Raw genomic sequence first — 18,212 nt, forward strand, 5'->3', positions numbered from 1 at the left:
TAAAAAGTCTTAAAACTAAACCATACTGAACAATACTCCTGCAATTATTTAGCTATTATAATTATTTTATATCGCGGTGTCGAAAAGACACCGACAGAAGTTTAAAGGTAATAAAATCTCGGACGTTCCAGTGTTAACAAAGTAAAATTCAAAGATCTCTTAAGGGAACAACTCTGCCAAGTTTAGCTATATCATATTTGTAACTTCAGAATCAATGGTATACCTGTAAACATACATAAACTTTATCATTATTGATAAGGATAAATAAATTCTATTTTGAATTCCTTTCTTGTCGCTAAATTAATATTTTTAAATGTTTTTTTTTTTTTTTTTTTTTTGAGTTTTTGGTTCACAGACGTGCTGTGAGTGTTGCCAGTAGTGAGAGAAAATAGCTGTGTGCCACTTCATGTTGAACTACGTTTCTTGCCTCCAAATTAAATTTTAAACTAGTTGGAGTGGACTCTCCAAAACTTTATCCCACACTCTCTAATAAATTTGTCATACCAGAGAACGCCTCACATGGCATTGGTATATAACAGTAACGAAATATTAATTTTTGGCGTGAATTTATCATTTTTATTGAATTTATCGTGTGATACTTGGCGAGTTATGTGGCTATTAATCCCTGGCATGCGGTTAATAGAATCCGTGTTCGTCAAAATCTTGAGTCTGAATTTTTTGACAATTACTATTCTTTCTCTACATTACATATACGAGAAAGTTAAAAATGCTTTTTTATTACATCGAAGCAAGCGTGACTGTGAATCGTTGCCAGCAATTTGTGAAAATAGCTGTGTGTCACTTCATGTTGAACTACGATACTGCGAAATTTCAAGAGTACAAATTCATTTCAATTATTGTAATTATTTGACAGATTATTCAAATTTATTATATTTATTCTTCAATCAAAACAAATTGCATGGTGTTAAAAATTAATAACATTGACTTGCAAATAAGAATATACGTAATGAAAACTGATTGAAGATATAGAGATTTTTTTTTAAAGACCTGCAGTCCTTTAAACTTAATACTCTTGTATTTGAAATCTGATTATGATGATCTATTATCGATTAAGGGGTTCTTTTGAAATTCTCAGAAGATATTTTAGACAAGTTCAATTTTGAGTTCGCGTTTATGCTTTTGAAAAAGGAGACTTTGGGTATTTCGCTAACTAAGCCGATTTATAGGTATCTCGGTGACAAAGAGCCCGGAAATTTTGTCCCAGGCAGTTCAATAACTAGATTTTCAGAATCCTTAAATATATTAAATCTTCGCAGTGTAAAAAGCATAAATATTTTTATATTTTAAATTAAAACAAGAGTGCATTAATTTTTTTAAAATTAAGCGGCGTTAAAAAGAAATATTACATGCATATCTCGTGCAATTCTTTTAAAACTAAATGCTAGAAAAAGTTCACCGTAAGAAAGACAGATCGAAAAAAAAAAAAAAAAAAAAAAAGCCTACAAAATAAAAAAAATAAATAAAATAAAAACTTTTAATAATAATTAAAATATATACAATATTATATTCAGATGAGTCGTCATTAGTCACGCCAGGTTATTTCAACATCATCAGTGCGAAACCTGAAAAAAAAAGTAAAGCCTCTAATAATTTTATCAACACATATTCCGCTATATCTACACATTACGGAAGAATATACTTGGGCAAAACCACAGCAAAATGTAGAAAAAAAAAAAAGTTATTAAAAAGTTAGCACTGGTACAATAACAATTCATTAAAACGATTATTACTTTTCCGACAACAATTATTATCTTTACTTACATACTATAGCAACCATGCCAACTTTCAGGATAAAACATCAAATTGGCATTCCCGATTTAGCACGTGTCTATGGCGCTGAATTGGGAATTTTAATATTGGTTGCAATAATATTAGTATAGTTGCGATACATAAGTACATTATTATCGAGCATATAAATGCAAAATGATTTACTATTTATTAATATGGCAATAAAAAAAATGGGCCAAGTACAGAAATTTTATATCCAACCACACATTCTTGATGAAAATGAGTTACTGTATTTGGTAAGCATTTTGTTTCTGCCACACAAATAGACAGGTGGCAGAGGGAATGATTTTATTGAAAAAAACTGAAGAATACCAACAACTTTTCAAAAATAGATAGTTACCTCTGGGTACATGTAGAATCTTCAAAATCTGTTATTTGACCCGATCGAAACATTTCCCACCCTGCTTGTGCAATCATTGCCCCATTGTCGATACAAAACCTAAAATTTAAGCACTTTTTAATGTTTTCTTTTTTAAAACATATATAATTAAGAATATAAGTTATTTCCATTAATGTATATGGAACACCAAAATTATATTACATTTCTTTAAATACTACTACTAATAATAAAGCAGTTGCAGTTCTATTTATACAAAAAATATCCTTAATGATTCAGAAACAAGTCACACTTTATTGTTTCCTATTGATATATTAGGCAGTTAGAGTTAAAAGTATCTTTCTTCTGAATACTATTGATGAAAAATATAGAGGGCATAAGTAACAAATTGTAGTGAAATGTGTTTAAAACATGAAGTAATCACACAAAATTAACATTAGCAAAAATAGGCATTCTTTTAAATATTTTTATTTAACTTGTCTTGTTTCATTGCTGCAAAAAATAAAATTTTTTAATCAAATTTTCCTTCTTTTTCTACAGTACTACTAGTGCTCTAAAATTTTGTACACTTAAGTATTCTCAGTAATAATATGCTTTTTAAATATTTTTAGAGCCTTAATTATCATTAGATCATTAATTAAATTGATTTTATTTCTGCACCGTTAGATAGTGAGTTTGAGAATCAATAGATTTCAATATTAAAAATACAGGAAATATTTTTTTAAAAAAAAATTATGCTGCATATTTAAGTGTTAAAAATAAATTTAAAAAAATAATTAAAATTCATTCAATAATTAAAATTTAAATAATAAAAAATTATCTTAAAATTCTTAACTTTACTTGATTTTAAATGCTTTAATTAAATTAATATTTCAGCAATTATGATATTTTCAATATATATTTCATTGCCCCTGCATTAGCTTGTGCTAACTATAATATTCTACAGTGGAACATGCTTAACAAGCATAATGCATTCTCGAATCTTCAAAATGTAAAATGTTGTGAAGCAAATTTTTGTCATAGGTTTAATATAAATTGAGAATACATAACATTATGAGACAATACACAAACAAATTTATAATAATGCAAACACATTATTTATTACACATACTTTTCAAAAGAAAGCTTTCTACAGATAATTGTTTTTGCCTGCATTTCAAAATTTGATGAAAATGAGACACAGTATTATAATTAAATAAATCTATAGCAACATAACTACTGCATTCCTGCATCCCTACTGTATTAGAGTGGTTCCTGACATATGATGCAGCAGTTTCCCATTTATCAGCCTTTCATCATCTTTCTTTTATTTCACTGAAAAGTTGATGTTATATTCAGACAGTTATCTTCTGCTTTCCCGACAAAATGTCCTCCACAACTTCTTATTACAGAACATGTTCAGAACCTCTTCAACATGTTTATCTTATCTACAGAATGAGGGTCCTGTCTTTGTTTGTATTTGCACTTGCATTTTTTAAAAATTTTAATTAACTATACATTTAATAATTCTGCTATCAATTTGAAAAAAAAAAAAAAAACATTAACAAAAAGGCATCAAACACATACTCATGCTAAGACACAGACAAAATTCTACATTAGTATATCTTCTCATCATTTATTTAATGAAGGAATCATTAGGAGTTAAAGGAGTCATTATTTTACATTTTGTTTTGTTCACTATGCATTGTATTTGTTAAGCAAGGTTTGATTTTAGTTTGAAATTTGTGATTACATTCCTAACTTGTACATTTCTTCTATTATATTTTGTATGGCAACAGTTAATTACTTTTTTGTTATTTGGATAGATTAGAGATTAGGATAATTAGTATTTTTATTTTTCATTTCCTTCTTGCAAATGATGTAATGTATACTTAGTTTAAATATTTTAGTGTTGAATAATCTTTTAGGTTCTTCTTATTCAGCTAAATAAATGCCATTAATTAATATGCATCACAAGTATGATTAAATAATTAGATGATGACAACTGAATAAATATTAGACAAGGAACTGTTTGCCTATTTTTTTCCCCTATCCATTTTTAAACTTCTGTTATGTCATTTCTTTTTCAATGTTCAAAAGGATATCATTGAGATTTTTCATGTTTATTAATTTTATCTCCAGACTACTGTTAAAAATAGGAGCGATTGAATATAAATATTTCATTAGAATAAAGTTATGTTTTGCTTTGCAAGATATCTATAGCATCCATGATCGCATTAAAAACGTTCAAATAAAGGATTACAGCAAATATCTGCAATAAATTTCCTCCCATTGTAAAAATAAAGATCTTTTATTGAATCAGGACAATGTTAGATAACATGTTGCCACTAACCATCAGAATGCATTATATATTATAAATTAGAGCAAACCGTTATTCGCTTCCCACATTAAACTGAAATAGAAACTACCGACTCTTATCTAGTTCACTCATTATATAATCATTTAAATAGAAAAATCATGCATTAACTGCAATATCTAAAAGGAAATGAATTATGTTTTTTTAATTCATAAGTTTAGAACTTTTTTTAATGCTGTTAAGCCTTTAATTTGATGGATTGCACATGAATTTTCATGCTGCAAGAACTACACATGGTTATACAACTTCAAATGCATGGGTAAATTAGATTGACAATATGTGTAGAAAATATCTTTATATATAAATAAAAAAAAAGATTTAAAAAAATTATATTAATTTGATTTTAAGAAATGGCAAATTTATGCACATATCCCTGTTTTAGTACATATAAATATCAATACTTAATATGAACTATCAGGCAACGGAAACCAATAATGTCTGAATAGAAATTTTCATGTTGACTGATATAAACTTTAACATATTACCAAAATTTGAATTTTAATTACCTTTCATCAGTTGCAAATAACTTTGCCCCTCTTTCTTCTGCCATTATTTGCATCATTTCTTGTAATCTTTCATTGCCTTCAGCATAAGAGAAATAGGTCATTTAAATGTTATGTTTAGAAAGATAAAATAAATAAACTGTAAATATTTCATTGAATTCATTAAGCAAAAATACTACTGAGAGTTCCTTACAGTTACTTCTGATTTGACAGTATATAGAAAGTTATGAATAACTGAATAAGAAGTAAATGGTGCAATAAGTGTTTCTATGTATCACAATATTAAAGAAAAGAATTCCATGGAATTAGATATGGAATTATCTATTTTAAAAATGGAGTTTCATTGCACAGAATGTTCAAAATTTATGTATAAATTTATGAATTAATTTGAATACATAAATGTGACAATATATAAAATACAACAGGTACCTATCAAGGAAGGGGCATAAAAGGAAAGTGGAATATAAATTTCCTAGTCATAGATGACATCATGCAGAATAACTGAGAACTAATTAAGTCCTAGGACAGTGTTTTGGCACATGTCTTATTTCCACTTCACTAAACTTCAAACTTAAAAATAAGAGAAAAAAAATCTATCCTGGGCTTTGGAAATTTTGCAATTCCTATCATAATAGGTCTGACGAAATTAAGATGAAATGTTAATATGTTTATGTCACCTTTTAAAGCTAACTGTATTGAGAAGGGGAATTTTTTTTTTTTTTTTACTACACTAGCTGCTTTTGCTAACCAGCTTATTTGCTCAGATTATTGGCTTTTTAGGATGTTAAATGATTAATCTGGAATGCATCTTTTTTAAACTCTCGTCTTGTTATTTGATACGATCAAAAAACAAATTCAATTGAATCAGTTTATTGCAAATTGAAAAGTGTGTTTATTACAAATTGAAAATCTTCCTTTGGAATTAAAAATATGTAACTGAATATTTCGATGGATGAATTTGAATTCCATCATAACATTTGAAAATATTGTGTATCAAATTTAATTAAAAAGTATTATTAAAATTATGGATGAATTTGAATTCCATCACAATAGTTAAAAATATGTATCAAATTTAATTTAAAAAGTATTATTAAAATTAAGAACGAAAATGAATGAGAATAGAATTCATATCATTACAAAGGTAATTTTTTCAGTCTTAAGATAACATAAAGACCAGTTTGGTAGGATAATCAATTGTTATAATTGTATTGATGTTAATATCTTCCAATTGATGTCAGAAGATATCAACATCAATTTACATAGGTAACTTACAATGATTACCCATCTATACATCTAAGCCTATTTTTGCACTTGATTAAACTTTTTGTTTGAGAGCTATTTCTTGATTTTTTTTGGCATATCTTCTTTCCTCTGACTGATTTGACTTGTTGGATACCAGTCAAATTACCTCTCCAGAACATTTCTAATAACATTTTGCAGCTCCATTAACTAGCTAAGGACACTTAATTCAATGCAGCTGTAAAAACATTTATTGAAGATTTCTGAAATTTACATAATGTTTTGTTTACATTTAACTTTACAATTGGCAATAAATAACAAGAACGATTTCTGTGCCATGTATATTAGGGTTTTATACTTGCTAAGCCATTCATGATGGACAGAGAAAAAAAAATCACATTATATTCGAATAGAATTGTTGTTACTTTCTTTTACTGAATTCAGGATTATTTAAATAAATGGAATGATAAATAATGTGATTTTCCCTACTATCAGTTCCTGATGTTTTTGAATACAGTAATAAAGTAAATTATGATTGAATTAAAATACATTTGACTTACATCCAACACCTCCAACTATTAAAACTTCATTAGATCCACAATGAGCCATGGCACGTTCTGTAAATGCAAAAAGAAAAATGATCAAATTGTATAATTCATTCATGTGTTTTTTTGCAAGTAAAATACACACACACACAAAAAAAAAATTTTTTTCTTTTAATTCCATTTAACTTTTTAAACATTTAATTCTTGAAGAAAAAAATCCAGATATCTTGAATAAAAAAGAAGAGAAATATACATCTAAAATCTATTAACAAAATTAGGGAAATATGTCATATAAAACAAGATGTTGATATAAGATTATGAAATACAAAAGCAATTAGCATTCAATAAACAGGCAAAAGAATCCGATTATCTAAATCGTATTGCTTGAACAATCTACAAATGATACTAAGCACACTTCTAGCCTCTCTAAAACACTGATTAATTCTTCATTGTTATAATCATTTATATAAAACAGCTATATAGACTTGAATACCCAATGGACTACTGTGGCTACATGCTTGTAGTTAGTCATGTGAAAAGACAATGCTTTAAAAGATTCTGTGAGGCAAAAAATATGCTAAATGAATATATATGTCTATATAGATGAATGAGTTTGAACAAAATAGGACAGTAAGACAGGAGGATTAATCTTCTAACGAATTGTAGAAAGAATGGATCAAAATGCTACAGCTGAATACAAATTTTGTAAATAATGGAATTATGAAGGCAACAAGTATAATGGAATCTGATTGATCTCAAACTCTAATGAGAGGAAAGATGAATAAATTCAAAGAACGACCATAATTGATCAGAATTTGGAGTTCAGTGCAAGTTCATGTAGTGCATCACAAACAGTCAGGAGCGAACAGTGTTTTTCACATTAAAGATCCTATAACATGCTTACCCATTTAATTTTAGATACACCAAAATCATCATTATAAAGCCATAAAATAGTCAACTAGAGGTTCAGGTGAAAGCCAATGAAACAAAAATTTGTTCTCAAATAAATTCATTTGTGTTTGGTACTGAAATTGATTTTGGCCCATAAATGGTGTTTGCTTAAATGTTTTGCTGCACTTCTATTTCTGCCATAAAAATAGAAGGGCAGCTCCGAATGTTACACATAATGAAAGTCTTCCCAATTTAAGAATAAAACATATCCATCAAATCTGGTATTAGAATGAAACAGGAGTGTAATAAAACACTGATGCATTATTAGGTCAATTGTTGTATCAGTTCCAATACAAAAGAAAAAAATATACATATCTTTAGCATAACATTAGTATTGTCTTTAAAGTTAAAGTTTAGAACTTCAAATGCTCTTTCCTTCAAACCTGAGCAAATAGTTTCACTAAGCCACAAGCTAAATAAATAGAGAAAAAAGGGTTTTTTTCCCCAACAATTATTGTTGCATATTGTCTAGATTTAAAAAGTAAAATTCTCTGTAAAATCTTTAGTAGGAAACAAGCATTACATTCATGCATGTGTACTCAACAATTGAATAGCATACATAAGTATAACAATTAGGCATAACAGCCTACTTACCTGTTATTTCAACTAGCATTGCAAACACAGTTTCTTGCAAAGAAAAACATAAATCTTCTTTTGTGCAATGATTTGATGCCAAAAGTGTATTAGCCCTCTCCTAAATTGTAAGAGAAATAAATACATTAATGTAATGAAGCATTAATGTAATAAAGAGTTTAAAATTAATTTTTAATATTTAAAAATAAGAAATATTACAGTTTTAGGCACACATATATGTTTAAAATTTACTCTACATTAAACACAGAGTTCAAAACAGATTTGCAAAACCAATTCTTTCAAAAGCAGAAACTTTACCCACATTATATATATATATATATACCGAATTTTTATTTTATATATATATATATATATATATATATATATATATATATATATATATATATATATATATATATATATATAAGCATTATTTTTGAAGCAGAATTGTAGCCAAAGACAGGGAAAATACTTTGAATTTTTAACTTCGTCTTATTTCATCCTGGGAGGCATGATTTATGAACAAGCAGAAGTGATGAGCACACACACAACACAGAGTGAAATGAGGAAAAGCTAATGAAAGTTTTATCCCAGTGAATATATACTGTGAGATTTTAATAGGGATTTCCTACATATGTCAACCACAGGCAAGGGAATCATAGGGATCTTTTAGAGGAATTTTTTTAGGTCTGGAATTTTTTATCCCTTCACTCGAAGTGTGGGAATTGCTGACGAAAGCATTTTTACAGAGCTTTCTATTGCATAAATTAAATAGAAAAACCGGAATGGGATCAGGAAATAAGAGAATATTTCAGAATGAAAATATGTGCTGAATTGAGCAAAAAATTAGGAAATTAATTAAGTTTAAATTAGATTTTAAAATATCATTACACACATACACAGAGAGAGAGAGAGAGAAAGAGAGAGACTTACTTATTACAAGTGAAAATGAATTGGAAACTTCAACTATATATATTTTTTTTTCCTTGGGAACAAACTTAAAAAAAATATTTACTTGAATAATGTATTTTTGCAAAAGTTGCTCTTATTGGTCTCATGCTACAATAAACACACACACACACACACACCAATAATAAATATGGAAAGAAACAGCAGGGGTGTTTGTGGGACCCCAAAAAATCCCCTGAAACTTTTACGGACTTACTACCGGCATTTTGGAGTTTCGAGAAGGGGGGGGAGAGAAATGAAAAATTACAATTATGAAATATTGAATGACCTAATTATAAAAGTTCAATGAATTACTTTTTTTGCAAAATTAATAACCATAAATTTTCAAACATATAAACTACTACATTTTATGCAAATATTTTAAATTACCTGAATTAATTCTTTAAAAAAAATTATCTAATTTCTGCTGCTTTTTTTTATTTTCTGATGTTTGTGGGCTTGTCTTTCTTTTGTGGTGAACTTCATAATTGCAGGAAGATTGACTTTTATTTTCCTCATTTACAGTTGAAGAAATTTCCTCGAGAACTGCACATGCAGAGGTAGAAGCAGTTTGCTTTTCTGCTAATGTAGAAGGTTTTTCAGAGACTTTTATAGGTGACTCATCTGAAATACATGTTTTTAAGTCCTCTTGATATGTTTTCCAACTTCTGTTCATATTCAGTAAGAGATCTTTGTGAATTGGATCAGTCATTGGATTTTTTGAGCCATATTTTTCACATGAGGTTTCTTTAGAAGCCATTAAATCATATTTAATAGTCTGCACTGCATCTAGGGAATCAATCTTAAGAGAGGTTCTATAGTCAGTGACAAGTGTATCCATTAAGTTGAATGCACTTTCCACTAATGGGCCATGGAAGCAGCTAAGGCAGGCTTTGACCAATTTAGCCAATGTAGGATACTTATAATCATTTGTGAAATCATCTTTTAAATTAAAAATTTTAGACCAATATTTATCAACTGTACACTTGACTTGATTTCCACTTTCATCAGATGTGTAGAGCATTTCTTTGGTGATATCAATATCACTCTGGTATAACCTTATTTCAGCTTCTACTTTTGACTTTTCATTATCACTAAAAATATGGGACATAAAAGATGATAATTTTTCAAAAGCTAATATTGTACTGGTTTTACCTCTTAGCTCTGGATCTAATGCTGTAAAACTAATTAGATATGAATTTTTAAGGGGTAATTACTGTTTCATATGCTGAAATTTCAAAGTGAAATTCTCTTGCGTACATAAATAAAAAAATATTTCAATAAGAGAAACGAAAAATTTACACGTGCATCAATAAATGAAACGAAAATTTTACACAGCGGAGAAAAAAAAGTTGCGAAGCGATTAATGACAAATAGCTAATACGGCGAAAAATCCCCCTTCTCTACTTATTGGCGCCACGCCAGGAGAGATAAGACCTTTGAACCCAGAGTCACGTGATCGCACATCTGGTCGCGAAGTCTCTCCCTTTTTTTTCTGCCGCGCCTACTTGCCGAAAAGAATCCAGAAGAGAATGTCCGAGAAACGGGGGAATGAGTCATAACTCGCAATAAGGAAAGAACAAAAAAGAAGTTTTTTCCCCCTTTTCACGCATTATCACTGCCTTTGGAGAAAGAAAGGAAAAGTTTTCACCACACACGCTGACCTTGCGTTTTCTGCTTTCAAAGCAAACAAAATCGCCCAGATCAAAATAAATAATTCATTATTATTCCTACTTCCTTTTGAACGACGATCCCCGGAATTTCCGGGTATCGAAGTTCAAAATCCCCGGAATTCCGGGGTTTCCCCGGAACACAAACACCCCTGAAACAGTGTAACAATATGATCAATACATTAACTGCTCACCAGGGAATAAAATCAATGCAGATTGTCTCACTGTGTTTTATATTATATATTTATATCTTTTTTCCTAACTTTCAATCAAATTATTTGTAGGAATTTTTAAAAATTATACATATGAAAATTTCAAACATTTTTATATTGCAATGGCAATTTCTAAAGTCATTTAAAAAATCAGCAGAAATTTAAAGTATTAAGTATTAATAATGAACTTTCAATTTAAGCTGCAAATAAGTGGCATAATGAAGTACTCAGAGATCTACACTTAAATAGGCAAGCATTGAAATTAAAATCATGATTTATAATACTTTATAATGAAAAAGATTTTCATGTCTGAAGTAAGGGACTGTGAAACTATTGATTCTTGATAACAACCAAATTTTTATTTATTGTTAAATGTGAATTATATATTACCTCTATGAATGAAAGTAAACCAGAAAATGATATATCCATGCCTTTAACACAATATGGTAATGGAATAAATTTCTTCCCTCTATAAAAAGAAAAATATAACAAAATTAATATGTAATGAAATATTAGGAAATTTTTTTTAAAGTTTTCTTAACAGAACTAGTTCTTATCATATTATATAAATGTACTTTTAAAAGAGAAATAACTTTATAAATATTTAATCTGCTCATATTGTTTTACATTTTGTAATTCTTCCTTCCTCCATTTTCTCTAAATATCAAGTTATTAATAACAGTTTAAAAATTAAATTATTTTAATACTTCATTAAACTTTTGTTTTAAATAATGAAAAACATTTTACTAATATAATCCTTGCAAAACACAAATAGTACACAGAATATAAATCTCATCTATTGAATTGAAGAATAACATACTGTTTAGCTAACTGTTCAATATTGTATCCTGGACTGGGATCATTCGAGAGCTGAAATAATGGATACATATTAAATAAGTATATTTAAAATTTGTATTAATTCATATTTTAAGCTTAAAATGACATTTTTCCAAAACCTTAAGAACTCTTGCAAACCTATCTAAACAATTGCCAACAGCTATATCGATTGTTTCCCCAAATATCCTGTAGCGTCTTTGATTGTAAGCAATAATCTGAAAAATACAATAATAATGTTGTATGTAAGCATTGAATACTTTGTTTATGCATCCAAAGAAAACACAGATCAAGATTGCATAATACTTCAATAATGTCTGAACACACCTTTTTTTGCTTGCTACTACTTATTACTCTAGCACAACTAAAATATTAGAATCAGATATCCTAACATCAAACCTAATATGATTTTTAAATTGAGGAGCATGTAGTAATATTTAACATTGGTATCAAGAAAACCTTCAGAGAGTAATAATCTTTCAAATTTTTCAAAATCCGTAAGGCAAAAACAGTTTGGAAAATTGATTTCAACCAAAATAATTTATTAGAATTTATCTCAAAATTATTTCATTTTATTTATTATTCATTAAAACTTAATGATTATATCCATCTTCTTATTTAAGTTTGATATAAAAATTTTAACACAAAAAGATTGCAGTAAGTAATATTGTGATAGATTAGATATTTTTTCCCCCAATTTGAAAGGAACCATGAAAATTTCTTATTTAAATTATGTTAATTATAAAGTTAAGAAAAAGTATTTTTAATTAGATATATAATTTACGCTATCTTTAAAAGAATATTCAGATAAAAAAAATCCTAATAAATTGAACAGATAAAAGCAAATACAATGTAATCTTACAAAACTAACAATAAAAAAAATGTTAGGAAAGAAAAAGAAAAAAAAAAATTACCTGCGTATTTCCTCCACTGACATACAAAATTATTGGATTATCTGCACCTGTTACTAATCGACCCATTTCAATGTGTAAGAAAATTTAAGTTAAGAAAATAGAAATTTAGCAGGCAGTTATTATTTACAATAAAAAAAAATTGCAAGCTATAATACTAAGTTTTTTGTATGTTATTATAAATTATTATTGTGCTAATATAAAATGTTTTTGAATAATGCCAAAATTTTATTTCAGTTATTTCTAAAAGTATAACATGTTTTGCATGAAAATAGCTAATTGTTATCCATTTTGAATTAATTCAGTATTAGGACAGTAAAAGTAAATTTCATTTTAATGCAATTAATTTGTAAACAACCAGTGAAAAAGATTTTTTTCTTCTTCTTGCAAATACATAAGTTAATATTAATTGGCGGATATGAATCATTTTTTTATTTGAAGTTAAAATCAGAATATTTTTTATTGAATAAGTAAAATGCTCAAATATTTTTTTCAATATAAATATGTTAATTTGCAATACAAAAAATTATTAAAACTGATTTCAATGGACTAAAATTCTTGATTAAAAAGCATAATGTTTTTAAAATTCTAGAAAAATTAATAATCTGATACGTAATGAAAAATAAAAAATATAAAAATCAAAACAAAGAAATTCATGCAATTATTCCTTTTTAAAAAATTAAACATAAAAATATCAGTTAGTGGTAATATTTACTAGTGATAATTAAATAATTATAAAAGGATATGACCAATGCAATGATTTACTCCAATAATGGGTTTATTCCATAACTGAGCAAGTGTGCGAGCAACTATAGCTACAGATACCAAGGGTGCTGCTATTCCAGGACCTGAAACCAATATTATTCAAATATAAAATTATAATTAAAGTAAAAATATATAAATATAATTTTAGCATAAGTTGGTGATATAAAAGTAACTAAGATATTGCTTCCTACTTATAAGGGCACAAAAATGGGTTCATAACTAAATTATAAATTTTAGACATCTAATAGCACAAGTAGCCAACAACATTGAATAATATTTGGTTCATGTACAATTGTTATAACAAATAAACAAGAAAAACAATATTTTTTTGAGCCATTTAAATATATTATTTGTCAAATATCTATTAAAAGTATTTATTTTTCTTCCAAAATATAACAATCAACATGCAATTTCTTTTATTACATAATTACTAATCAAAACATATTCTTTTGATGCTTGAAATTTTTTGGGTCAGTCAACAAAATAATGATTGATCCAATTTGTTTCCCAGAGCACAGAAAAGAGTGCACACTAATGAAATATTATACAGATATTGGTATTTATCATTATTTTTTGTTAACACTGTAGACAGTTGCTATTTAAAGCGATGTATGTAATCCAATAGTTCATTGTAAACTATTTAATTTTGGACAATGATCAATATGATTCATTTTTTTTTTTTTTTTTACTTTTCACTTAATAATATTTAATTGAATAATTTTTTAAAACCTTTAAAGAAATAATTTAATAATAAATATCAGTTGCTCACAGAGGAAGAGAGAGGTTCCTTAATCATATCAAATGAACTATTAAAATTATTTGCTGCTATTATTAGTTTAATAAAGAGAAGGTTGCTTATAAACAGATAAATTTTTAAATGTATACTAAAAAGTTATTATTCCCACAAGCAGATTAAGCTTAGTAAAAGAATGAAACACTGAAACCTTTCAGGAGTCCAGAAAGTACTTTCAATGTTTCAACTTATAAATCATTACATTTAAAAATGATAATAATTTTGATACCTCCTATTTTTGAATCTGCATTTTTTTAATAACAATTATGCTTTATACTTTTTATATTATTTATTCTTAATTAGTTTAATTAATCTTCATTAAAATATTGCAATGCATTGAATTCAAGTTTAAAATAGTTTTGAATCATGAATAATGAATGGAATTTTGAATAATGGATTTCAATTTCATAATTTTCGAATAAGAGATACCAATTTCTTGTCATTTTTTAAAATTATTAATAAAAAGCATATTGTTTTAAGTTCTCCACATTGCTTTACTTTTACTTCAATAATAATCAAAAATGAAATCATAAATATTCTACTAGAAGTAAACAGCTGAAAATAAGAATAGAGTAAGATTTAAAAAAAAAAGCATTTTTTTATTATTTTTATTTAATATTTTTTAAATTTGGTTTGATAGTATTTGCTATATATATCATGTATTAATTTTAAATATTTGCAGCATGAATTTCTTTATTTTTCATGATATTATAACAAATTTAAACAATTCTGAATTACTGAATTTTTTTTTATCTATTCCTGCGATATTATTAGGAAATAAATACATGGAAAACATAAACAGAACTTATTACAAGCATTAATCACTATTTAACCAGAACAGTTAGGATCCATTAACAAGTTAGATAATTGAAGAAATATTCAATCTGTTAATGACAAATCATAATATAAACTCATCATGATTAAGAAAGAAAAAAATAAATAAATAAAAAATAAATAAAGGAAAGAAGGAAGAGGTTCCATATATAAATTTGAATTGCAGTTCAGTCCCTAGCCCCTGCATTAATCATATTAATTGTGTTTAAAGATGTACTTTTCTGACCATTTTTCAATATTTAAATTGTCTGTATAATTTATTAAATTTCAATATAATTGACCTTCAAAAATACAAAATATTATTTAACACTAATGTTACAGAAAAAGGTTATTCTAACATAGATAAAAAAAAAAAAAGTAATTGAAAATAGTAACTCAGATAAAGTAATAAATTTTTATGTTTAATTTTATTTTTTAGTACATGTCTAAACATTTTTTGCAATAAATTATTGTATATATTTGAAATCAGATCTTTTGGGGGAAATGTTTTAAAATTTTTTCTAGTTAAAGCAAATTTTTTATTTGATGAAATTATACTTCATAATAAATAAATAAAAATGAATATAAATAAAATAAAATGATATTGAAAAAAAATTTTGAATTAATTTTCTTTGAAATAGCAAGAATCTTCTATGGGACTTTAGATTTAAAATGCAAAAAGATTTAGAGACTAATATTTAAATTCAAATAATTTCCCCACCCTTTTCTTTTTTTTTTCTTTTGTTGATCTGAACATATCTCACAAAATGTCAATCAACTGGAATTGACATGTATGCAAGCAATGCATTTCTGACAACTAATATTAATTTAATCAACTGAAATGATATGCAAATTTTTTTTATAATGTAAATTAAATAAAAATTTTCCTAGTTAGAATGCTTTACTAACTCTTCAATGTAAATATTTTTATAACAAAACTGCAAAGGCTTGTATCTTAATTTTTTCATAGTTATATAAAAAGAAGTTATACCTTTTGTGTAACAAACTGCATCAACATCAGTTCCTTTAATATTTGCATCTTCCAGTGCATGCTGTACTAAATCTAGTATACGAGCCTGATGATGACGAGCAGTGTCCCTAGGAAGAAAGCCTGAAAAAATTCTAGTAATTAACAACAGTACCTAAATTTAACCAAAGCCAGCATTTATAATAAATTTTAAATGATTATAAAAAAACTGACTATTTTACAAGGAATTTATTTCAAAGAAATTAATAAAGATTTATAACGGATTAAATCAACAATTTATGCAGCTTAAAAAAAAATTGAATGAACACAAATATTATGTTCTAAGAATAATTTAAACATATAATCTTAAGTACAAAATAAATAATTTCTATACTGTTTCTTTTCTAAGATCATTTTAAAATCATCTTTATAGCAACTTTCTGCAACAGAATTAAATATTTCAGTCTAAGAATAAATATAAACACTTTCATAATCATGACAAAAAACAATAAATATACATATCTATATATAATAATAATTTTTCAAAATTATTTTAAATATGATAACAAATTCCTATATTATTTTTAGAGCTGATTCCAAAATCGATAACGACTTTTTTCCCTTCAAGTTCTTTTTCACAAAAAGATTTCACATTTTGGGAGAAATATTTCAAATTAAAATACTTTGATGTAGTTATTTTCAGAAAATATATATATAGAAGCCATTAGAGCAATTTAATTATTAAACTCATATTCAGTCTAATATTTTGGTATATACTAGCATCTCATCTACAATGGATTTGTTGCTTAGAAACATTGACTTGAAAAATCATTGAAGAAGAAGTAAAGAAAATGGCAAGGAAATAATAGAAGGAGGAAGAAAACAAGCCTGTGATTTAAATTTACTTGTTTTTCTCAGACTTTATTGTTGTATATAACAAACAATTTGACAATTTAAAAGAAAATAGTAAAAAATAATAATTTATTCTTTTTTAGGTTGAATTTATACAGAGCAAAATGTTATTTACAATCTATAAACAAGTTTAATAAAATTTTGTATATAATATCAGATTAATCTTAAATATCTAAAATTCACATACATTAGACCCGAAATTAATTAAAGGAATGTCATAATGAAAATTTTCCAGTAGTTACATCCCAAAAGCTATTTTTGCTAGTTATTTTTAATATTTTCACCCAATGCAAACCAATGTTATTAATTACAATTAAACATTGTTTAATGTTTAACAAGAAGAAACCTTACACAGGTAAATCAGAACACTGACAATTAAATTTTATATAAGAATTTTTTTACACTGATTAATTTGTTTTAATTTAAATAATGTGACAAATTTCAAAAATAAAAATTTAGAAATTAATGTTGGCAGGGTTCCGAGAAATTTTTAACGAGTTTTCTAAATAATAATCCATGAATAAAAGAAGTATAGGCTTTTGGAATTAAACTCATAAACCTCTCATTCTACAACTGTGAATTAGAAACAATCGATAGTGTATCTATGTGCAAAATATATTAGTTTCATTCAAAACTCATTGCAAAAACATTTACCAATAGCTCTCGCACACATATTTTACAAACTATATTTTATGGTTCCTTAATTTTTCAAAAGTTTATATCATTCATAATATCAAAAACAAGGCAAGATTATAATAATAAAATTAACTAATTATTTATTAACTGACAAATTATTTATTTACACTATAGTTACCTTCGCCGGGAAGAGTTACATATGTTGCTCTGCGATTAGCAAGAACTTCACCATCTTTCATAATTCCAATACCTAATTTATTCGCACTACCTTCAAATCCAATAGTTATAGTCATTTTAAAGCTTTTAAAACACAAAATTAAAATAATCAGTTAGCTATTGATGTAAAATTATTCTGTCTGCTAGTCGACCACGCTGAATGTATGAATATTATTAAACAAATCGGTTGATTGTTTGATTGGTTTAAAAAAACTAGTTTCG

At 26.5% G+C, this 18,212-nt stretch overlaps 1 protein-coding gene across 1 annotated transcript; it reads right to left on the minus strand.

Moving 5' to 3' along the window:
- Positions 1 to 1,477: 1,477 nt before the first annotated feature.
- On the minus strand, positions 1,478 to 18,159 carry LOC129971565 (probable tRNA N6-adenosine threonylcarbamoyltransferase). The gene is made up of 12 exons (XM_056085450.1): positions 17,953 to 18,159; positions 16,251 to 16,370; positions 13,634 to 13,736; positions 12,892 to 12,964; positions 12,100 to 12,195; positions 11,964 to 12,013; positions 11,534 to 11,612; positions 8,335 to 8,434; positions 6,805 to 6,861; positions 5,009 to 5,084; positions 2,150 to 2,248; positions 1,478 to 1,583 (listed from the first exon to the last, which is right to left on the minus strand). The coding sequence occupies exons 1-12, from the start codon at positions 18,065 to 18,067 to the stop codon at positions 1,544 to 1,546; spliced, it is 1,008 nt and encodes a 335-aa protein (XP_055941425.1). The 5' UTR covers positions 18,068 to 18,159; the 3' UTR covers positions 1,478 to 1,543.
- Between the last annotated feature and the right edge of the window lie 53 nt (positions 18,160 to 18,212).

This window comes from Argiope bruennichi, chromosome 6 (genome assembly GCF_947563725.1).
Source record: "Argiope bruennichi chromosome 6, qqArgBrue1.1, whole genome shotgun sequence".
Taxonomy (NCBI): domain Eukaryota; kingdom Metazoa; phylum Arthropoda; class Arachnida; order Araneae; family Araneidae; genus Argiope; species Argiope bruennichi.

Bases quoted from the DNA above. Each gene is read 5' to 3' on its own strand.
- LOC129971565 (XM_056085450.1), bottom strand. From the start codon at position 18,067: ATGACTATAACTATTGGATTTGAAGGTAGTGCGAATAAATTAGGTATT. The intron at 8,435-11,533 runs GTAATATATAAT...CTTACAATTTAG, and splicing joins GTTTACTTTCATTCATAGAG to GAGAGGGCTAATACACTTTT. The intron at 1,584-2,149 runs GTAACTATCTAT...TTTTTTTTTCAG, and splicing joins GATTCTACATGTACCCAGAG to GTTTCGCACTGATGATGTTG.